The sequence below is a fragment of the Silurus meridionalis genome, chromosome 14, assembly GCF_014805685.1.
Source record: "Silurus meridionalis isolate SWU-2019-XX chromosome 14, ASM1480568v1, whole genome shotgun sequence".
In the NCBI taxonomy this organism is placed as follows: Eukaryota; Metazoa; Chordata; class Actinopteri; order Siluriformes; family Siluridae; genus Silurus; species Silurus meridionalis.
In genome coordinates this window covers 20,726,749-20,751,276 of record NC_060897.1, presented here as the reverse complement: position 1 = coordinate 20,751,276, position 24,528 = coordinate 20,726,749, and the positions used below count along the sequence as shown (strand labels likewise).

The following is a 24,528-nucleotide window of genomic DNA, read 5'->3' as shown; positions in this document are numbered from 1 at the left end:
GAACATCTATGTTTTTTCTTGGGTAAAATCACAGATATGGAATTCAGTAAACAGTAAAACTGTAACTGGAATTGTGTGATGGTCAGATCAATTTTAAATACGGTTTGCACAGAGCCCTGACCCTCAAACCCCTTAAGTTATTATTAGTATCCTCCTTTAAGCCTCTTTTTTCTTTTTTTTTTTTCTAAAGCAACTGACCCCCCTGATCCGCTCAATATGGACAAACCTTATTGATACTTTTTTTCTTTAAAAAAATGATCAAATGTAAACTCAAACAACATGTTTCTCTTTGAAATGTAAGAAGCAGTTCTCAAACACAACAGTTCAGAGATCAAACTTGCTTCATTTGATATCTATTTGGTCTTTAGTTTCAGCTACAGGTTTTTGTAATGTGAAAAACCACTGTGGCCGTAGCCGTATTGGTTACACACTGATACACTCAGTTACAAAAACAACTCCCTTATACTGAGTGAGCCACCAATTTATTCACCACAAATAATTCTACAAATTTGGACAGCAACCAGACATGACAACAAAATATACAATCTGTGTATGCAGCCACTGCAAACTGGACAACTTTTTAAAAATAATTTTATTATTTTAAAGCTGTATAAAACAAGATGCTGTGCAATCAGTGTTTCATCATATTGTATTTCCTGTAGAGGTCACCACGTGATGTCTATCGATTACTTGTTTTGATACATATTCGAAAGTAAGGGTTTAAACTTCCCATGTTTTGAATGGAAATCAGTGGAATGAGAAGTATAGTGTGACCACAGCTTTATGCTGAGGAAAACCTGCTGTTTCAGCAATGAGTGATAGCATATTATAAATATAGAATGTGAAAAGGAGATTACAGTAGACCCTGAGTTACTTCCTCTACAGTCTAAGTCTTCAAATATAAAGTTGAAAATCTTTTTGTTCTCTTCTGTAAAAGCACAGATATGGTATTCAGTAAATAATAAAATTGGAATTGGAATCATATGTGGTGATCAGATCTTAAATGTGGAATGTTAGTGATAAGATCTTAAGTGGTCTGCACAGAGCCCTGACCCTCAACCCCTATATAAAATATCAGATGTGAATTCAAGCTACGTTTCTTCAAGAAATATTATAAGCAGTTCTCAAATACTGAAAATAAAGAGTACAAACTCCATTTAATATTTATTAGGTCTTGAGTTAAACTGACATATGACAAGGTTTTTGTAATGAGATAAACCACTGTGGCTCCAGCTGCCACTATATACACATTGATACACTCAATTACAAAAACATCCCCCTTATGATGACTGAGCCAATGATTTAGTGAAAACAAAAATTATTACTGTTATTACAGTCAAAAGAAAGAGACAGATTATTTCATAAATTAATTTGTATGGAATTAAATTAACCTAATAACTAAGCAATATACAAAATAATACAAAAGTAATAAATATAATAAAAAAAAAAATTACATTCTTTTGCTCCAGAACAACAACAAACAATACATATGTATATTTGAATTATATGCATTTTTCTATGATTCCAGGCAACTATATCGCTACTATTGTCTGTGCCTATGAAGTATAAATATGAAGATGCACATGTTGAAACCATCATCAAACATCGAGCTGTAGAAAACAAGAGCTTTCAAAACACCTGCACATGAACATACATCCACAGAATAATTTTAGAATTCACTTAAGTTGTCTGCTACTGTATACTGGTATAGAAGACCTCCATATATTCTAAAGATCTATCAGTCAGGATTTGGGCCTCATGATAATATTTAGAAAGTGTTTTTAAAATTTTCAATAATTTTTTATCGGTCACTGATTGTCATTATGTCTAAAAGCTTATGTTGTTTAACTTAAGTGCAGCATTTGATACTAATTAATCATTTTATTCTTCTAGAATGAACAGTGTAATGTGACCACAGCTTTATGCTGATAAAACAGTTATTTCAGCAATGAGAGACACCAGATTATGAATATGGAATGTAAATCGGACATTACACAATGAATCCTGAGTTACTTTCTCCACGGGCGTGTAAAGTTGAACATCTATGTTTTTTCTTGGGAAATATCACAGATACAGTAAAACTGTAACTGGAATTGTGTGATGGTCAGATCAGTTTTAAATACGGTTTGCACAGAGCCCTGACCCTCAAACAATCAACTTATTATTAATACCCTACTTCAAGCCTCTTTGTTCTTTCAGCAGCAACTGACCCCCTGATCAGCTCAACATGGACAAACCTTATTGATACATTTTTTTTATTAAAAGAAATGATCAAATGTAAACTCCAACATGTTTCTCTTTGAAATGTAAGAAGTGTTGTGTTTAAGAACTGCTTAAGAGTTCACACTTGCTTCATTTGATACTCATTTGGTCGATTCAGCTACAGGTTTTTGCAATGGGATAAACCACTGTGGCCCCACCCAGATATATAGCACACTGATACACTCAGCTACAAAAACCATCCCCTTTTATTTATTCACCACAATAATGATTGGGTCAAGTTATAATTACAGTAAAGAAAATGAGCCAAATTATTTTAGAATTTGTACAAAACAAAGTTTTCTTAAACTAAATCATTCACAAAATAATAAGTGATAAATATAATATTTAGGCAAAATAGCTATTTTTCCAGAACAAAACTACACACAACTGTAAATTGAATTAATATGCATTTTATTATTATTAAGGAACTTTGTTTTCTCTTGGGTAAAAGCACAGATATGGATTTCAGTAAAAGGTAAACCCAAGTGGTCTGCACAGAGCCCTGACCTCAACCCCTATATAAAATATCAGATGTAAATTTAAACTACTTGTTTCTTCAAGAAATAATAAAAGCAGTTCCCAAGTACTGATCATAAGAGTCCAAACACGTTTCATTTAATAATGAGGTCCTCAGTTTCAGCAAAAGGTTTTTGTAATGGGACAAACCATTGTGGTTCCAGTCATCACAATGACACACTCAGTTACAAAAACAACCCCCTTATGCTGACTGAGCCAATGATTTAGTCACTACAGAAATTATTACTTTATCATTACAGTCAGGACTTATTGGCAAAGCCAGATTATTTCATAAATTAATTTGTACAAAGTACAGAATTCAAATAAACTAAAAACTAAAAACACCTTATAAAATGATTTTGTACGTTTTACAAGTAATATTGTATTATAAGAAATATAATCTCTAAGAAATAGCTCATATTTTGCTTTTTGATTCCAATAACTATTGCTACCATTTCTTATGCTAATAATAAAAACAAAAGGTCATACAGAAAACTGTAGAAAACAAGAGCTTTCAAAACACCTGCACATGAACATACATCCACAGAATAATTTTAGAATTCACTTAAGTTGTCTGCTACTGTATACTGGTATAGAAGACCTCCATATATTCTAAAGATCTATCAGTCAGGATTTGGGCCTCATGATAATATTTAGAAAGTGTTTTTAAAATTTTCAATAATTTTTATCGGTCACTGATTGTCATTATGTCTAAAAGCTTATGTTGTTTAACTTAAGTGCAGCATTTGATACTAATTAATCATTTTATTCTTCTAGAATGAACAGTGTAATGTGACCACAGCTTTATGCTGATAAAACAGTTATTTCAGCAATGAGAGACACCAGATTATGAATATGGAATGTAAATCGGACATTACACAATGAATCCTGAGTTACTTTCTCCACAGTCTCAGTCAGTAAAGTTGAACATCTATGTTTTTCTTGGGAAATATCACAGATACAGTAAAACTGTAACTGGAATTGTGTGATGGTCAGATCAGTTTTAAATACGGTTTGCACAGAGCCCTGACCCTCAAACAATCAACTTATTATTAATACCCTACTTCAAGCCTCTTTGTTCTTTCAGCAGCAACTGACCCCTGATCAGCTCAACATGGACAAACCTTATTGATACATTTTTTATTAAAAGAAATGATCAAATGTAAACTCCAACATGTTTCTCTTTGAAATGTAAGAAGTGTTGTGTTTAAGAACTGCTTAAGAGTTCACACTTGCTTCATTTGATACTCATTTGGTCGATTCAGCTACAGGTTTTTGCAATGGGATAAACCACTGTGGCCCCACCCAGATATATAGCACACTGATACACTCAGCTACAAAAACCATCCCCTTTTATTTATTCACCACAATAATGATTGGGTCAAGTTATAATTACAGTAAAGAAAATGAGCCAAATTATTTTAGAATTTGTACAAAACAAAGTTTTCTTAAACTAAATCATTCACAAAATAATAAGTGATAAATATAATATTTAGGCAAAATAGCTATTTTTCCAGAACAAAACTACACACAACTGTAAATTGAATTAATATGCATTTTATTATTATTAAGGAACTTTGTTTTCTCTTGGGTAAAAGCACAGATATGGATTTCAGTAAAAGGTAAACCCAAGTGGTCTGCACAGAGCCCTGACCCTCAACCCCTATATAAAATATCAGATGTAAATTTAAACTACTTGTTTCTTCAAGAAATAATAAAAGCAGTTCCCAAGTACTGATCATAAGAGTCCAAACACGTTTCATTTAATAATGAGGTCCTCAGTTTCAGCAAAAGGTTTTTGTAATGGGACAAACCATTGTGGTTCCAGTCATCACAATGACACACTCAGTTACAAAAACAACCCCCTTATGCTGACTGAGCCAATGATTTAGTCACTACAGAAATTATTACTTTATCATTACAGTCAGGACTTATTGGCAAAGCCAGATTATTTCATAAATTAATTTGTACAAAGTACAGAATTCAAATAAACTAAAAACTAAAAACACCTTATAAAATGATTTTGTACGTTTTACAAGTAATATTGTATTATAAGAAATATAATCTCTAAGAAATAGCTCATATTTTGCTTTTTGATTCCAATAACTATTGCTACCATTTCTTATGCTAATAATAAAAACAAAAAGGTCATACAGAAAACTGTGGAAAAAAAGAAAAATATCTGATTGACCTGCACATAAGCATGCATCCTCTGCACAATTTCAAAATGGCCAGTTTAATTGATTTATAAAAGATTTAGGCCTCATGATCCTTAAGTTCAGCATTTGATACTAATCAATCCTGTTATTCACTTCACTGAAGTTAGCAGATCAGTCCTGTCCTTGATCATTTCTCACTTGACTGATCAGTTGTATGATGTAAATGGAGACACCTGTGTCTTGTTTCAAAAGACTACTATCCTCACTATGCTTTTCTTTACATAACATACACTTCCTCTAGTTATAGTAATTCATTCCTGAGAAGTGAAAGTCACTAAAATTTTAGTAGCCAAATTTTCGGAGAATTGCTGTGAATACGGACAGCAACTGGGCAATGTCCTAAATGTAAATGTTTTGAAAAGGTCACACCATTACATTTGGATTTTCACCACTTTTATTGATAGACAGATAAAATTTCAGCAAACCTTAACTTTGGGGCACAGTGACAAGCAAAACTGAAGTCTGGGGGCTGATAGAGCAGCAAAACAGTATCTAAAACCTTCTAAACACACACACACACACACACACACACACACACACACACACACACACACACACACACACACACACACACACACACACACACACACACACGACTATTTTTGGCAACAGGAATATAGAGTGAGGGTGCAGGGAACAGTTGCTGGGTACTTTAAGGTACTTTCCAGTTGGTGATTACTACATGAGGCTTAAAGGCCACATCAGGAAACACCTGCATCATGGAGAGCTAGGTGTTAATTTCCTTCAGGCTTCCTAATATTTCAGTATTATATATTATTCTCTTTTTAAAATATTAAGTAGCTTTTAGTGAATAGTAATTAAACATCATCTGCACAGCCCTATGGGTTTTTGTAATGGTCTGAACCACTGTGCCCCATCCACCCACAGTGATACACTCTGTTACAAAAACAACTTCCAGATGTTAAATGAGCAATAGATGCAGTCACCCTGCATGAAATAATAATAACAAAAAAGTAATATAAAAATATTATAGAAAATACTTTAGAAATATTGGAATTTTAGCAAAAGTATAAACATACTAAATCATCTTAAATAAAACTAATTCTTTATTTTAATCAATTATTTTTTTTATACATTTAATTTTTATTATATTTTTTATGTAGTTGAGGTCAGTCTCCAGGAAGTAATATATATGAATTGAATGAATGTTTTCAATACATAGACAGATATCAACACACACAATTTATTGCTTATTATTTATTAAGCATCACCGGAAATACACAGAATCATGGGTTATGGTCAGATTAAAATTAACCTAAACTTTTTGAACATGACACTTGAGGAGCGATTAGAAGAGGATAGATAGGAAGACACCCAAAAGCAGCTGTAAAATTTGGAAGAAGTGACATAGTGGGTGATGAACCTGATTGCCTCTGCAAGGAGATTAAGATGGGCATAGACTGATCTTTCAACCAAACTTATGGAAATTTATGCACAAAGACACATTGGTTGCTGAAACAGTGTTTGTAGTCCACATCCAGAATACTTGTTTACACTATACGGTGCTAATAACCGTTTCATTGATCAAAGCGGTAATCACTGTAATTTTATGGATATTTTATAACATCTTCTACCCAGAGTTCAGTCTCAGCAGTAGGTTTTTGTAATGACTTCAAACACTGTGTTGCCCCCACACAGTGATAAACTCTGCTGCAAAAACACACTCCATGTAAACATATTAAATGTGGCTGTAACTTTGCACTTCTAATGCCAAAGTATACAAATTGTGGTATATTTTTACCAACATGAATAAAACTACCAATATTACCAATAAAATATTTCAGGTTTACATTCATATATTTTTTTTTCCTTTTTTTGCCATCCATGTGTGGATCTCTCTTTTCATTGAAAAGGGTGGACCCTCACCCAATTCTGCCCAAAAACACAGCCATGAATACCGAATGGTATCAAAATGATCTGCAAGAGCAACTTGCCCCATCAATCCAGGAGCAATTTAGAGAACCTGTTGTCAGTCCACAAAAAGCAAGTGGACAAGCAGAAGCTCACAAATTCTAATCAATTGCAAGCACTTATAAGGCAATAATGCATCAGAGTTAGTCAGGATTTGGCCAACAAGCTGATATCCAGCATGGCAGAGAAGACTGCAGAGCTCATGAAGAAAAAGGGTCAACACTAAATATTGACTCATTGAATATATTGAATGTTTTTGGTAATGAAAGTCTTTAACATGTGAAGAGATGTTCAGTCTCAGAAGCAGGTTTTTGTAATGGCTTAAAACACTGTGCTGCCACTCCACCACACTGTGATAAACTCTGCTGCAAAAACATTCTCCATGTTAATACATTAACCGTGACTTTAAATGCCTTTTCATTTCTAATCCCAAAGTATACATATTTTGGCATAGATAGACATTTTTATACAGTAAAGAGTTATATAAAAATAGATTATTTGTTTGCGTTAAAACTAATTAGCAATTTTGTGGACATTTTTGTACAAATTCTCCTAGAATCATTCAACTACAAATAGCTTTTGACAAATGTGATAAAGAAAAAGAAAAATCTTGAACAATATTGTTTGAAGAGATGAAAAACATTCTACCAGAATTAGAAGAGTATCAGAGTACCACTTGGTCACTGGTGTTTATTGATGCTGTAACTGCTGATAGAAGTGGCAGGATTTATTCATAGGTGTATATAACTACAATTTCTGCTTAGACTCTGTCACATGCTGCCATACTGCTTCACCTCACAAGACAGAGGGATAATGACCCAAAACCTAGTTAAGACAAAACTGAGTCAGAAAGAAAAACAGTAACTGAAGGTGGGTAGAGTGAAGACCTAGAAATTTGCTGATGTCCATCAGGCAGTCATTGATTGGATCCAAGCATTAAAAATAATTATATTAAATTTAAAGCACAGATTGTTTTTACAGTTATTTGAGCCTGTGAAATATATAATCGCAGTTCTTTATAAAATTATTCAGATACCTGACCAATTACAAAGTAAACTAAAATTTCAATCTGTTTGATGTTTTATTTTTAAAGAATGAAAACACAAATCAAGTATTGCAAAGTGACATTGCACCCATGTTAGAAAATAACTGCAAAAATATTATCCAAAAAACACATGAAAGTGTTTGGATGTCTTGGTTGGCACATTTGGGTCAATAATCAAGTAGAGGCTGCATCATACCATCCAAGCACTGCCTTTAATTAATATTAAGATTTATAGAGCACAAAAAAGCATATCAAGAGCATTTCTTAACAGCGGCTTATATGGGAGGTTGTCAAGTCTGAAACAAAGGTTTTTTTTTTAGATGAGACAAAGATAAAGAAGCTGAGGCTTGGGAGGAAATTCACCTTTCAGCAGAACAACTATTCCAAGCACAAGGCCAAAACCACACTGGAATGGCTTAAGAAAGAAAATTGAATATATCCTGGATACAAATTCAATGTAAGAAACCATGGACTCAAAAAATACACACTTTTTAATGGGAAATATTTCTTCAATGTTTAACCTTCTGGCAAGTAGTTTGATATGTAAAAGGAAACCAGAGAACCCAGAAGAAACCCATTTTCTGAAATGTTTAAGACAATTTAGAACAATTTATGGAGACAATCTATAAACACTACTTTTATAGGGAGTAGTCCACTTGGTCTTACAGTTTGCAGTATGGTGATGGGAGTTGTACTTCATGACTCATCTATCACAAATCTCTTGGTGGATTTTGTCATGGTTATAATCACTGTGAGTCCCCGTAGCTATATATTGCACACTGATTCATACCACAACAAATACCTTCAATCCCCAGTGTTCAACACAGCAACTGACAAAAAGCCTTTGTACTTGCTAGACTTTGCGTTTATATTAATTCCAATCTGTTTGGATTTTTGGACTAAATTATTTCATTTATGTGTGATAATTCTAATAATAAAAATATTTACATCTGACAGATACTGGGTATACAGTACACAATTACTGACAGTCTTTAATTAAATGAATAGTTAACAGTTGAAAAAAATTTTTTTCAGGGTCCTAAAAATCTACCAATGTATCAGTAAGACTAGTAAGAAACACAGCAGACACGTACATGGAAACAATCACGTTTCACTCGAATCATATGCTTCAAAACAATCAATTCTGTACATAATCAACATTTTTCTACTGCATGTAGAAATTTATTTTACATTCTCTCAGGATTATTATTCATATTATTCACATGACTCCAAATGTGAAATGAACCTTATTTTTCACATGGGATTTCTTGCAAAAAACAAACATGATCACAATAAATGCACTTTTCCCCCTATAAAGTGATGCTGCCTTTATTAGAACACTTTATTAAAATGCTCTAGACATTTTTATAGTGAGCCTTGTGTACAGTTACAGGACTTGGAAATTTTCCCTTTCAGCTCGCAGGCTTGCAGATGATTGTATTTTAATGCAACTTTTCGTGACTGGAGGGAGGTTTTTGTGTCTGTGCAAATCAACGTGGGCGTAGTTATCACAACGGTATACAGCAGCACAAAAACCACCATCACCATTTTACCTCCACATGCAAGGAATTCAGGCAAGTAATGCTTCAATTTAGATGCACTAGCAACACACTAATCAATTTTTTGACTCACCTAAAATAGTTATTTTAATATTTTTGGTTTAATTTTCCTTTATTTTCTGTAAAACAGCTTTGATTTCCTGTAGTCTATATTTAATCTGTGTTAACAATGCACATAAAATACACTCTTTATTAGGGGCTATTCTTTCTAAAACATTCAGTCTTCTGGCATGTATTTCATGTGGAAAAAAAACAGAGAACCCAGATAAAACCCATATGTGGGGAAAAAAAAAAAATTGAGCACAAGAAGAAAGTTTAGTATTAAACGTGTTGCACAGGAACTGTGAGGTGAAAATGCTGCACTTTTGACTGAAAGTTGTTTTTCTGAAAAATTTTAGACAATTTAGTGTTCTATTTCTGAAACTTATTCTGTAGAACCTTTATTGAGAGTAGTGTTGTTGCAGTTTGCAGAATGGTGATGGGAGTTGTGCTATATGAGGCTTCTGTCCCAAATCTTCTAGAGGATTTTGTCATGGTTTGAATCACTGTGATACCCCCCCCGTATATCACATTGATTCATACCATCACAAATACCTTCAATAACCAGTGTTCACAGCAGTTGACAAAAAAATCCTCTGAACATCCTAGACTTTGTGTTTATATTATATAATTCCAATCTGTTTGAATTTTTGGATTAAATTGTTTTATTTATATAAAGCAATGTGTCAGAGTTATTTATTGGAAAAGTCTTTACATCTGACAGATGGGTATACACAATTATTGACAACCATTTATTTAATGAATAGTTAGTTCAGTTGTTTGGAAATATTTCTTGATCCCCTATAAAATCAACCAATAGACCAACAAGACAAGTAAGAAACGCAGCAGGACCTCACATGGAAACAATCACATTTCACTTGCGTCAAAATACAACTAATTCTGTATATGTGATCAACACCATTCAAAAACATTGAACATTTTGTATATTGGGGTTCATTTGACATTCTCTTTGGAGCCCATATTATTCATAAGAATCTACATGTGAAATGAAATGAACCTTATTGTTCACATGGGATTACTTGCCAAAATACACACACACACAAAGATCACATTAAATCCTATAGTGTGATGCTGCCTGTATTAGATTAGATTAGATTAGATTCAACTTTGTCATTACACACGTACAAGTACAAGACAACAAAATGCAGTTTAGGTTTAACCAGAAGTGCAATAGCAGCAAATGCAGGATATACAGTGTTTACATAAGTTACATAAATTAAATAAAAAAAATATTATTCTGAGTCAAGTGAACAGTTACAGTACTTGGAAATAACCCTCTCAACTTATATCAGGCTTGCAGTAGGTGGTAGTTTTTATGCAACTGTTTGACTAAAGGAAGGTTTTTGTGCCTGTGCAAATCACTGTGGCCGTTGTTATCACAATGATATACTGTTGCCCAAAAACCAATCACATGCAAGGAATTCAAGCAAGTCATGCTTCACTTTAGATGCACTTTTGGAAAACACCAAGCTATTTTTTTTGCATCAACTAAAATATTTATTTTAATAATATTTTTGTTTAAATTTGTTGTCTATTTTCTATGCATACTTTAGAGAAATCCTTAAAAGAAAAATAGCCAATAAGTTTGTTAGCATGTAAGAATGTTGTTTAAATTTATCTCATTTTAATAAGAATTTATTTCTAATAATCAATATGCATATCGACTATTACATTTGAATAATTGCATATTGACTATAAACTCCTGAGCCTGCCCATACATTTTTACTACAAATCAATTTGGGTAAAGATATATGAACTGGCAGTGTGAGTACGAATGTGATATGTTTTAGCCCAAGCACACTCAACTATTAATTCTGTGAAAAAAAGTTCATTATGGAAATTAAATATGGACCATTTACCAAGAATTTATTTTCCAAGATTTATATAAACATATAGTTAATTTCAAAAAGGTTGTTCTAAAGCACTGTATTATTGCAAAGCAAATATTTACCACTAAATACTAGTAAAGAAAATCCATAAAACAGTTTAAGTTAGTGTTTTATTTTTCCAATATATATGTTTGAATATTTTTCATATTCCAATATGATATTTTTCAATATCACCTCTGAACGAGGAAATAAATTAAAAGAAAGAAAAAGAAATTCTTGTAGTAGAAGAGATGGTTTGTTAGTTCTGGATTGTGAGTTGCAGTGTGTTTCAAATGATCCAGGTGATGCAAATGCAAATATTGTAGCAATAACCATGTATACACACACACACACACACACACACACACACACACACACACACACACACACACAACTACAACAACAACAACAACAACAAATACTACTACTACTACTACTACTACTACAACATAACTGTATATATTACTCTCAAACTGCCACCTTTGCATTTTCTTAGACTGTACAGGCTGATTAGTTTTTTTGTCCATTAATAAATAAAACTACAGTCATTCGAAAGGCTTCTTCCAATTTTTTTCTTAAATTGTAGCCTATAATCTGGATATTTGTACTTGAAAAAAATATGTTGTTGTCAGTGAACTTTCTTTTACCAAGTTGTTAAATATTTTCTCTATTAAAACACAAAGTGTGAAAGCATGGATTAGGATTAATTCAATTCTACAAAAAAGTAGCCAGGCACCAAAAAAACAAAAAAACACCACACACACACACTCACACACACACACACACACACACACACACACACACACACACACACACACACACACACACACAAATTACTATTAATAATACTAAGAATTGTAATCCTTTATTATATCTTGATTGTGTTAGTATTTAATAAAACAATGTTAGTAATATTTATTTTTTCCTCTAAGATAATGTTAGCTAATTTACTTCCTGTCAGCAGGCTAATGGACACCAAATGTCTTTTCAGTCTCTTTAACAAAGCATAGGATGTTTCAACACACATATGGTCATGTTGACCCTGGGACACCTACTCTGTAAAGAATACAGGTCATGTTGACCCTGGGACACCCACTCTGAAAAGAATACAGGTCATGTTGACCCTGGGACACCTACTCTGTAAAGAATACAGGTCATGTTGACCTGGCTACCTGTTAAACTGGTAAAGTTTAAACTGGTCAAAGAAAGGTAGTAACTGATTACTGCAAGATACTATAGGAAACCTGACAAATATCACTTGAAAATTATTTGTAACAGACTGCTCTGTATTTCAGCGGTTGCTGAATGTAGATTCAAATCATTTTGGCATTTTAACCTAGTAGGCCTACAAGCATGTATGTAATTTATTTAAAAAAATGTAGCTAGTCAGACCAAAAACCTTAATTGACTGATGAATCCCACTGCTATGGGAAATAAAAAAATTATTTTGTCTAGAACATATCTACTTAGCAATTCTGTGTGATCTTCCTTAGTGGTAGATCAGAGTATCACAGTAATTGGTGTGGTATTCAATTAAAGCACACTGTTGCTCATGTCTCTGGTGATGCTGAAGTGAGAAAGGTACAGTGATCCACTCCAAGGCATTTCTTGAAGAATGCCTGATCTAGAGAGAATGCATAACCAGGAATCTGACAGGATGACTTTACAGATCCTCTATGAGGTTTGACCTAAGCAGGAGGCAAAGAGGGAGTTAAACAATGAAATTAGAAGAACCATATACACTAAAACACGCCACATTTAAACTTTCAGAATGTAAAGTGGAGAGATGTGTGTACAGAGGATATGAGAAGAAGAGCTCCTGATTTGTCTGTTGTATTGTGTATTTTCAGGCTGTTTATATGGTGTGCAAGATGTGGAGATTTGCATGGAGTAATGGGTAAATTGACACTTCTTAAAAGCATTGAATTATGGAGTTTTACTGTTGTAAGGAATTAAATGTTTCAACTTAAATGTGTTAATCTAATAAACAAAGAATTGATTTGCCCTCTTATATACAGTACATGGGTCCATTAAAATGGCTAAATGCATGGCAAACATTTTCTGTGGTTCAGTTTCCTGCTGAGAGAATATTTACAGCTCATGAGGACGTGTTTGTGTAAGTTGTTGTACAGCTCTGCAGTCTGTTGTATCAGTGTGATTCTCGTGCACAGTAATAAACAGCCGTGTCTTCAGCTTTCAGACTCTTCACTTCTAGATACAGCACGTTTTTATCGGTGTCTTTAGTGATGGAGAACTGGCCCTGTAGAGACTGAGCGAATATAGTGCCAGTGCCACTATCAATACGTCCGATCCACTCCAGACCTTGTCCTGGTTTCTGACGGATCCAGTGTAACCAGCTAAGCGAGAGTCCAGAGACAGTACAGGACAGAGTGACCGACTCTCCAGGTCTCTTCACCACAGAAGCAGAGGAGGTCAGGGACTGTCCATAAGAATCTGAAAAGAAAGGAATTACAATTTGTTATACTGCTGAGAAAAACGTGAGGACTTTTTTTTTTACCAGTGAGAATCATGTGAAAACCAGTAAAACATACATGGAATTAGCACAAATAAAATGCAGTATCCTAAAATCATTCTCAAAATTGTTTGGGAGTGTTAGCAGAGACCACCCTGATAACCAGATACACCTTCAACTTGCTGTTTATATCTAACGAAATTTGAATAAGGAGTGTCCATTTTCACAATGGGTGTATAAAAATCTCAGTCACAAACAGAGGTTGCACTACATTCATGTTGCTATTTATAACGTGGCAATGTGTCCATTGTTGCGTGTTTTTTCTTTTCATAAAATAAATGTTGTTATTCAGGAGGGGATGCAGATTGAGTGGAAGTGATTTGCAAGTGACTTACTTATTGCTTCAGCAGAACTCCAAACCCATATATATTTAGTGAAATGTATCTGATAATTGATTTTTGGTTTAAACACAATAAGCACAAATCGTATTCAAATGTTTGGTGTGTACAACAATGCAATGTTGCCATCTAGAGGCTATCCATGCGTTTGTATTTGGTGTGGGGGAGTTCTTTTTTTTTTTTTGCATTATAGAATGAATCACTTATATGTCCTTGAACTCCTATTGACTGAAATAATCTGATAATATTCTCAAAGTTCATTTAGTTTTCATTGAGTGCAATATACTTGATCTTGATTACAATTATTTTACTTGAACATACTTAAAAATGTTTTAACTTAGAATAAACATCACACATGAAAGGTTAAGTTTGTGTACAGTCCTCTCACTGAGGTGTACAGCTGTGTGTCTTTGCACAATAATAAACACCAGTGTCTTCTGCCACCAGGTTGCTGATATCCAAGTAAAGCACATTATTGCTCGTGTCTCGGGAGATGCTAAAGCGACTTTTAAAAGAAGCTCCAGACGCTATGCCTCCACCACCCCATATGATCCCGATCCACTCCAAGGCTTTTCCTGGAGGCTGCCTGATCCAGCCTGTGCCATAGTCAGTGAGCTGATAGCCAGAAATCTGACAGGACAACTTCACTGAGGATCCGGGAGGTTTTACCTCAGCAGGAGACGAGGTCAGACTGATGCCACACACATCTGAGAAGAGGAGAGCAATAAAACATACAGAAGCTATTTAAAACTATTCACTTCAACTCAGAACAAAATATAGAGCATATAGAAATCTGAGTAAGGTGTGGAGATACGTGTTTACTCACAGGACACAGAGGATATCAGAAGAAGAAGAAGAGGCCAGTTCATTAATTCCTCTATTGTATTCAACTAAACACACAGACTGCTGTGGATTTGCAGTGTATTTATCTCTGTCTGAGGTTAGGGAGATTTGCATGCAGTATAAGTTCTAGCTTTTGGGGGGGAATAAAAGAGAGACGCTGATACAACAATGCAACAACATGAGTGATAATGCATTGATGTCAATGGTGATTCATAATAGTATTTATATCTAAAGTAGGATTTTAAAATGTTGTCCCCTGCAATAAACACTATTGTACAGTTCACTGCACAATAAAAAAAACCAACTGCTTAAAAACGAATTTACAAGCAAGGTTTTTTTATAAAGAAAAGACATAATTTAGAAAGAGTTTTGGGTGTGTTTTGTGCATCAATTAAAATCGTTACGTCTCAATTACATTTCTTATATACTTTCGTTTCTTTTCTGGCCATTCATTTAATCTCCCTTTTTTTTATTCTTATAAGATTATTTGTGTTCTTTCAGCTTTTTTCTTCTCATACATTTTTTATCCATTTTGTTTTCTTTTTTTTCCCACTAATGTCAAAAACGCTGCAACCTTCCATACCAATTACCCCTCAACAAAAGTATGACGGAATGCTGGTGCAAAAGCAGTCCTTAAGTACTCTGACTGGCAGGTGTATGCAATCCAGGATAATGAGCCTGGAGATTTCTGTGTAACTGAGTTCTGCTGATTGGCTGATTTCATTGGGCGCCCTCTGCTGGCTGCCAGCGATGTAGCTCGTCCTCTTATAATTTTAGAAAAGTAATTAAAGAAACTGCTCTATACCTGTCACATGCACTTAACAGCACAGTAAAATAGCAATATTAGGAATCTGGGGCACAGAGTGTTAGAGGCCTTGTTTAAGGCCCCAAGCATGGCAGCTTGTCAACACTGGGACTTGACCTTCCGATTAGTATCCCAGTTAACCTTGTAATAGGAACTCTCTGCAAAGCTTAAAAGATCATAATATTGTTATTGTATTTTCAGCATGCCTAAATGTTTTATTGTTTACTAATGCTTCTGGCTTAAAATTTGTTTGAATGAACAGAAGAGAAATACAAATAAAATCAATATTTTGTATGATTACCCTTCGTCTGCAAAAAAGTCATTTATTCTAGGTAAATTTTTTCAAAGGAAATACTTAGGTAGGTTGTTCCAAACATCTTGCAGAACTTACCACAAATCTTCTGTGGATGTAGAATGCCTTAAATTATTCTGTTTATTTAAGAAATCCCAGACAGACTTGATGATGTTGAGATTGATGTTGAGACTCTTTGTTCTTCTCTACGCTGAAGACAGTTCTTAATGGCATTGGCTGTATGTTTGAGCTTGTTGGCCTCCTGCAGAATTAATTTGCAGCATATCAAACACTTCTCCTATTGTATTGCATTATAGACAAGTTTCTGATTGTATTGTTCTGCATTGAGGACATCATTAATCCTGACAATCTCCAACTTCATATGCAGAAATGCAGTCCCGAACATTAAAGAAACCTCCACCATGCTTTACTGTTGCCTGCAGACATTTATTATTGTACTGCTCTCCAGCACTTTGGTGTTATATAATTTTATTTACTATATTGGTATGGTTCTAATCCAGAGCTAAACTTTAAGACTGCTACTTTATATGTTAATGTAGTGTACACTATATTGCCAAGATTTTGCACCTGGCCATAAGTATTGTATGTGTTTTTTGAGCATTCCACATTTAATCCCAATTTGCTTTTATAATTCCACCAATTCTTCCACTAGATTTTGAAGCGCGCTTGTGGACATTTGAGTGCATCAGCAACAAGGGTGTTAATAAAGTTAGGTACTGGTGTAGGTGAGGTGATGAGGGGTGTAGTCAGTGTTTACATTAATCCAAAAAGTGTTCAGTAGAGTTGAGATCAGAGCTCTGTAGCAGGCTACTCAAGATCTTCCACTCCAAACCATTTAAACATATCTCTGTGGAGCTCGCTTTGTGCACAGGGACTTTGCCATGCTGGAACATATTTGGGTTTCCAAGTTTAAGTAAACGCAAAAGTTTTATCATACCGCATCCAAAGACATCCTATATAACTGTGTGCCTCCAGGAAAGGCCAGGTGAACCAATACTTTGATCCATATAGTGTATGTCTGCCTTTAAAACACTGTTAACCTACAAGTTAGAGAAACTGCAGAGAAAGAAGAGGTATTGTGACATGGTGCTAAAGAAAAAGAAGTTGTATATAACGAATAGCATTAACTCATCTAGCAGTTTCATTTGCTTGTGCTTGAATAGTTTTGAGAATATAGTGTGGAACATTTATATGTATATATGGTTCAGAATCCACCTGTTTCCTACACCTCATGAGGCTTTGGTGAACTATGGGTGTGGCTATCATATGGCTAGCATTTATTCATTCATTCATTCATTCATTCATTCATTCATTCATTCATTTATTTATTTATTCAGAGCAAGATGTGGAATTACATGCTGACCAAACTTATAAAAGATAAACATCAGCATATCCGTCCCTTCCTTAATAGACGAATGGGAGGAGGATTTAAAATGTATATTATATTATTAGTTTTACCATTAGTATTAGAAGTGTAAACTGAGAACTAACTAGTGTTTTATACCTTAAAGCTATAATCCTAGCAAGGCAGGAAAAAAAAGTGTAAGTTTAGTAAGACTATTATTTCCTCTAAAATGGTAGGGAATGCAGTCATGCAAGCCAAGACAAGAATGCCATGCACTCCTGCAAATTTAGTGCACTCCAACTTTATGCTTTTGTATATAGCACTGTAATTTAAGCTATAAATTAAGCTTTATCTGGTTATAACCCTAACCCTAACCCTAACCCACATACCACTAACCACTACAGTAGGTGTCACTTGTTAATATCCTCCTGCCCTGTCATTTTACACCTCCTACCATTATGCAAACTTCATCCGTGCATTACTTCAATAAAACTGGAGCACCAAAGAGCAGATCAGTACAGCCTCCACTTCAACCATGTTGCCAGTTTATTTCCTGGTGCTGCTTGGAGCTACGTCCTGTAAGTTCACACATCTCCATTGTTGTTCTTTGTGTAATTGTTATAGAGAGAAATCTTTGCGAAATTAAATTATTTTTTTCCCCCAGCTGTATTTGGTGCAGTTGATTTCACACAGCCAGGTCATGTGATTGTCCAGCCAGGACAGGCTTTAACTATTGCATGTAAAGTGTCTGGATGGAGTTTGACTGATAGCAGCTATTGTACAAACTGGATCCGACATGCTACAGGAAAAGCGATGCAGTGGATTGGATACATTTGTAGCAGTGGAGCCACAGGATTCACAGATTCACTGAAAAACAGGTTCAGCATCACTCAGGACACGTCCAGTAACACGGTGACTCTCAACGGTCAGAATGTGCAGATGGAAGACACAGCTGTGTATTATTGTGTGCGATACAATGACACAGTGATGTGCTTAACCAGAGTGCCTGTACAAAAACCATTTCAGATCGGCTTCCTGGCCTTCATCATCGATGTCATCATCATCTTTGGGCTTAAAGCCACTAACTGACCTTAATATTTATTTTATTAGTAATTTGCTCAGTAATTTAACATGCTCTAAATATAAAAGGTGGAGTGAAACATGAAGTAATGAGGAAAATATTTGATTGCTGATTTTGTTTATAATAAAAATCTCTGGGGTTCAGTTTCCTGCTGAGGGAATATTTACAGCTCATGAGGACGTGTTTGTGTAAGTTGTTGTACAGCTCTGCAGTCTGTTGTATCAGTGTGAGTCTCGTGCACAGTAATAAACAGCCGTGTCTTCAGCTTTCAGACTCTTCACTTCTAGATACAGCATGTTTTTATTGGTGTCTTTAGTAATGGAGAACTGGCCCTGTAGAGACTGAGAGAATGTTGTGCCAGTGCCACTGTCAATGTATCCGATCCACTCCAGTCCTCGTCCTGGTTTCTGACGGATCCAGTGCAAATAGCTCAGTGACATTCCAGAGACAGTACAGGACAGAGTGACCGACTCTCCAGGTTTCTTCACCACAGAAGCAGAGGAGGTCAGGGACTGTCCATAAGAATCTGAAAGAGTAGAGTAGAACAAGGTAATGTTATGTTATAATGTTTATAAAGACAGAATGGATAATTTTTCTAATAATCATCACATGAAAAGTCTGAAACTTACATGAAATGAGTCCTAATAAAATCCAATGTCCTAAAATCATCCTTCTCTGAGTTGTTTTTCAGCTTTTCAGCAGATTTAAAGTGGATGGGAGTGATATCTATCACAGAGCTCACTGGAAACTAGAAGAGCCAAGAACATGCTGTTTATACCTGACTCTATTTGAATAGGGAGTGTCCATGACCACTATGGATGTATTGAATCCACATACACAGGCTGCTCAGTGTAGAGATGAGTGGTGTTAAGGTTCTGTGTAGACCCCGATAACACAACGTTCTTTTCCAAGTAGAACCATTTATTTGGAAGAACTCATACTTATGTAAAAGAACCCATAACTATTTGAACCAGAATCACACAAACACAATCCCATTCCAAATAAAAAGGTTTAACAGGGCTTTATTTGTATTAAATTAGACAATCAGCTGTCTGGCTCATTTACATCCTTCTTAATGTTTTTATGAAATTAGATTCTTTGCAACAAAGAGACTTATGCACTGATTTATACAACACAGGTAGCTAATATCCTAAATGTTCTGTTTAATGTGAGTGTCATGATTCTGGATACAGTTATAGATATACGTGTAGAAAGTAACAGTTTGAGATAGGTGAGTTTGTACAGACTGCCCTCTAGAGGTACAGAACTCCACTTATACCACAGTGCTAATTATGTCTCCAATCTAATCAGTCAAAACTTGTTGATCTATTTTCTAAAGCATCAGTTCTGACACAGAAATGTAAAGCACAGTCTTATTTTAAAACAGCTTATTGAAATAATTTATATTTATGGCATTTGGCAGATGCCCTTATCCAGAGCAACTTACAACTGAGCAGTTAAGGGCCTTACTCAAGGGCCCAGTAGTGACAGTTTGATGGTAATGGGATTTAAAGGTGTGACCACTGAGGTACAATTTATCATTTCAATGAAACAATTCGATGAAATAAAGTTTTGTATGGTGGATGTTTTACATGAACATATATTTTAAATGTCTGTCTAGTTACTGACAGGGTGAATCCTGCTGAAATTCAGAAACACCAACTCACCTTATACACCAGTCTTAAACACTAATCTCATTATATTAAAAATGGGAGATAAAATGTTGCTTATTTCAGATATTCTTCTAACCATATAGGAATGTTTCAGAATTTGTGTTGTTTCCATAGCTCTGATACAATAATGATGAAAGTATGACCTTAAAGTGTTACTTCAGAATGCCTGGGTTTTTGTATTGACAAATAAGTAGAAGGATCACAGTGTAAGTAAGCTCAAGCACAATAATACACTGCAGTGTCTTCTGTCCTCACGCTGTTCATCTGCAGATACACCTGCATCTTACTATTGTCTCTGGAGACGGTGAAGCGGCCGTTAACTGCACTGGAGTAATACTTCCTATCACTATCATACTCAATGATGGCAACAAATTCCAGCCCTTTTCCAGGTGCCTGTCTGATCCAAGCCATCCAGTAGCTACCAAAATTAAATCCAGAAGCTGTGCAGATCAGTTTATGAGACTGATCAGGTTTGATGATCACTGAATCAGACTCAATCAGTGTCTGACTGCAGGAATCTGAAATACAACAATACACAAATGAAAGTGTGAGAAACATTATGAAAAATCATGAAAATGTTTCTCTATATGAAATAAATAATAATACTAACATTGAATGAACATTGCTAAAGTAAAGTAACTCAAAACTCTGCTTAGTCCCATCTCAAAGAATGAAAATTCCTGTTGCTGGAAATGAACACAAACTGCTGTTGTGATGTCGAGCTGAATGTAGCAGCATAAATGGTTCAAAGGAAGGATTTAATTTGCATGGCACGCCCACTAGAGATGTTAAAAGCAGCTTCAGTGAGGAGTAAAACACTTGGGGCATGCTGTTCTAGGAAAATAATGATGGTAGAAATATTTATTTTTAGAGCTGTTTTATTCCTTTAATATCTCTGTTTTATGTGAAACAAGCGGAATGTTTTCAGTAATATTAATTTCATTGCAACAGCTGGAATAATATAAAAAGAATCAAATATTCTGAAATCTGAACTGAGCAAAATCTTGTATTGGTTTGTGTTAATAAGTAAATTAAGTTAATATCTGGGTTGACGTGTTTGTAATGAGGGGATTAGTTACTTGGTTAAATGTAGTGATTCTTTAAATGCAGAACTGAATTTTGATGATGATGGTGGTGGTGATATTTTTGTGCAGCGCTGCAGCTTGTTGTGTCCCAGTGTGGTATTCGAATGTAGTAATAAACAGCTGTGTCTTCAGCCTGCATGTTCTTTCCCACACTGTGACTGAAAGTGTCTTGGTGTTGATCCACTCCAGAACTTTTCCTGCAGGTTGTCAAATCCAAACTGTTAAATGGTGGCTGCTGCTATCGGTGATAGAAGGTCCAGATACTCTACAGATGATGGATAAGATTTCTCCTGGCTTTAGAAGCACTAAATCTGACTGAATGAGTTCAGTAGCACAGAACACATCTGTGAAAAGTGAACCAGTAAAGGTTCACATGTTGAACTGAAAGAATCAGATGAAGCAATAACCAGGTTTGATTATCTCTCAATTAGACTCGATCAGTGTCTGACTGCAGGAATCTGAAATACAACAATACACAAAGTGTGAGAAAAGAATTATGAAAAGTTTCTATATGAAATAAATAATAATACTAACATTGAATGAACATTGCTAAAGTAAAGTAACTCAAAACTCTGCTTAGTCCCATCTCAAAGAATGAAAATTCCTGTTGCTGGAAATGAACACAAACTGCTGTTGTGATGTCGAGCTGAATGTAGCAGCATAAATGGTTCAAAGGAAGGATTTAATTTGCATGGCACGCCCACTAGAGATGTTAAAAGCAGCTTCAGTGAGGAGTAAAACACTTGGGGCATGCTGTTCTAGGAAAATAATGATGGGTAGAAATATTTATTTTTAGAGCTGTTTTATTCCTTTAATATCTCTGTTTTATGTGAAACAAGCGGAATGTTTTCAGTAATATTAATTTCATTGCAACAGCTGGAATAATATAAAAAGAATCAAATATTCTGAAATCTGAACTGAGCAAAATCTTGTATTGGTTTGTGTTAATAAGTAAATTAAGTTAATATCTGGGTTGACGTGTTTGTAATGAGGGGATTAGTTACTTGGTTAAATGTAGTGATTCTTTAAATGCAGAACTGAATTTTGATGATGATGGTGGTGGTGATATTTTTGTGCAGCGCTGCAGCTTGTTGTGTCCCAGTGTGGTATTCGAATGTAGTAATAAACAGCTGTGTCTTCAGCCTGCATGTTCTTTCCCACACTGTGACTGAAAGTGTCTTGGTGTTGATCCACTCCAGAACTTTTCCTGCAGGTTGTCAAATCCAAACTGTTAAATGGTGGCTGCTGCTATCGGTGATAGAAGGTCCAGATACTCTACAGATGATGGATAAGATTTCTCCTGGCTTTAGAAGCACTAAATCTGACTGAATGAGTTCAGTAGCACAGAACACATCTGTGAAAAGTGAACCAGTAAAGGTTCACATGTTGAACTGAAAGAATCAGATGAAGCAATAACCAGGTTTGATTATCTCTCAATTAGACTCGATCAGTGTCTGACTGCAGGAATCTGAAATACAACAATACACAAAGTGTGAGAAAAGAATTATGAAAAAGTTTCGCTATATGAAATAAATAATACTAATATTAAATGAACATTGCAAATGTAAAGTAGCTCCTAGTCCCATCTCAAAAAAAAAATTTTTCATGTCATTATCAGTGCTGTATGGGCTGCCCTAGAGAATGAACTGAACACAGAGATTAGTCTCATGTGAACAAATTCCTGCTATTAATATATATTTTATTATAAAATATATATTTTATGAAGTTGAAAGTGAAATTTGCATCATGACATGAGGATGGAATAAACTGAGGATGTAACAGGAGGTTGAAGTAATTAAATCCAACAGAGGTTTCAGGTGATGATGTTAAACAAGGGCAAGATATTTTATTCCTGTTCTTTTTTATAAACAATCATTTTATAAAAAGAAAATATTCGTTTTGGAATGTGACTTATATGCAGAATATTGAGGTAAGGAGATACACAAATCATGATTAATCAGGGACAGCATCTTTTAAATATTTCTTAATAATGAGTGATGAGCTAATTATTAAACAAATAGTTAATAATACAGTTTTGGGGTTTTTTGTTTCCACTTTTTCAACTCTGCTGCCTCCTTCAGTGCTTTTAATTACTGCACCTCAACTATTGATCATGTGTAAAATAAATTGCACTGCCGGAAACACGCTGTATTCCTGAATCCTCTTATTAAACAATGATTCTAACTGGTTTTCAAATACTGTGTATGATAAAGGGAATTAGAATGGCTCAGAATAAAACAAATTTGAGAAATAATATATATTATAATATACTAGTTTGAAAATGCCACAAACTATAAGAACTTCATATCAATGGATAGAAAGTAAAACTTTCACTGAGGTGGATTATTAGTTATTAGTTGCACTGTAACTTTTCTCATGATGTTTTTGTAAGGGGACTGCAGGATTCTGTATCTCTGTGACTCTCTTGAGCAGTAATACACAGCTGTGTCCTCTATCTGAAAATGCTGCCCCTTTAAAAACACTGTGCTGCTGGAGACGTCTGCAGAAAAACTGATTTTGCTCTTGAGTAGGTCCTTCACAGAAGAGCTGCTGCTACACACATATCCAATATGTTCCAAAGACTTGGATGGAGTTTGTCAATCCAGTGAGGACAGTAGCTGGATATTGAAAACCCAGAGAATTTACAGGAGATGGTAAACGTCTCTCCAGGTTGTATAATTATATTATCTGACTGTGTAAATTCAACCGAATTCACACCTGTAACGATGGACACAAAAGAAAATGCTTTATTTTTAAAACAAGTGATGCTTTTTCATATCCGTCCAAAATGCACAATTGAATATACTTACAGGATGCAGCTGTCAGAAACAGCAGGAGAGAGATGGAGCTCATTGTGGTTGGATTGAAACCTGTATGGCTTCTGCTGTCAGAGAGCTTTTTATTAGGTCTCAGTTCCTGACATGATGAAAATAAAAGGGAGGAGACTTATACTGCCATGCAAATTTCTCATACTGGCTTTATCACTTAGGAAGCTTTCTCTTTTATAAATGCATAGAATGGATCATTACTGAATCAATAATAATCAAACAT

The 24,528-nt window shown here is 34.8% G+C and overlaps 1 protein-coding gene and 3 gene segments (V, D, J or C); 1 reads left to right on the top strand and 3 right to left on the bottom strand.

Annotated features, from left to right (window-relative positions):
* Window positions 1–15,649, bottom strand: part of ighd (immunoglobulin heavy constant delta) — a 111,774-nt gene extending 96,125 nt beyond the window's left edge. The window contains 3 exon segments of the mRNA XM_046865729.1: window positions 13,619–13,915; window positions 14,761–15,039; window positions 15,159–15,649. Of these exon segments, the coding sequence (XP_046721685.1) occupies window positions 13,619–13,915; window positions 14,761–15,039; window positions 15,159–15,201 (619 nt within the window). The 5' untranslated portion in view covers window positions 15,202–15,649.
* Window positions 15,650–18,041: 2,392 nt separating this feature from the next.
* LOC124396447 lies at window positions 18,042–18,942 on the top strand. The segment is given in 2 exon segments: window positions 18,042–18,216; window positions 18,303–18,942. Coding segments are annotated over 2 exon segments (468 nt in total).
* Window positions 18,941–19,486, bottom strand: LOC124396588. The segment is given in 2 exon segments: window positions 18,941–19,245; window positions 19,462–19,486. Coding segments are annotated over 2 exon segments (330 nt in total).
* Window positions 19,487–20,604: 1,118 nt separating this feature from the next.
* On the bottom strand, window positions 20,605–21,121 carry LOC124396476. The segment is given in 2 exon segments: window positions 20,605–20,910; window positions 21,003–21,121. Coding segments are annotated over 2 exon segments (354 nt in total).
* Window positions 21,122–24,528: the final 3,407 nt, after the last annotated feature.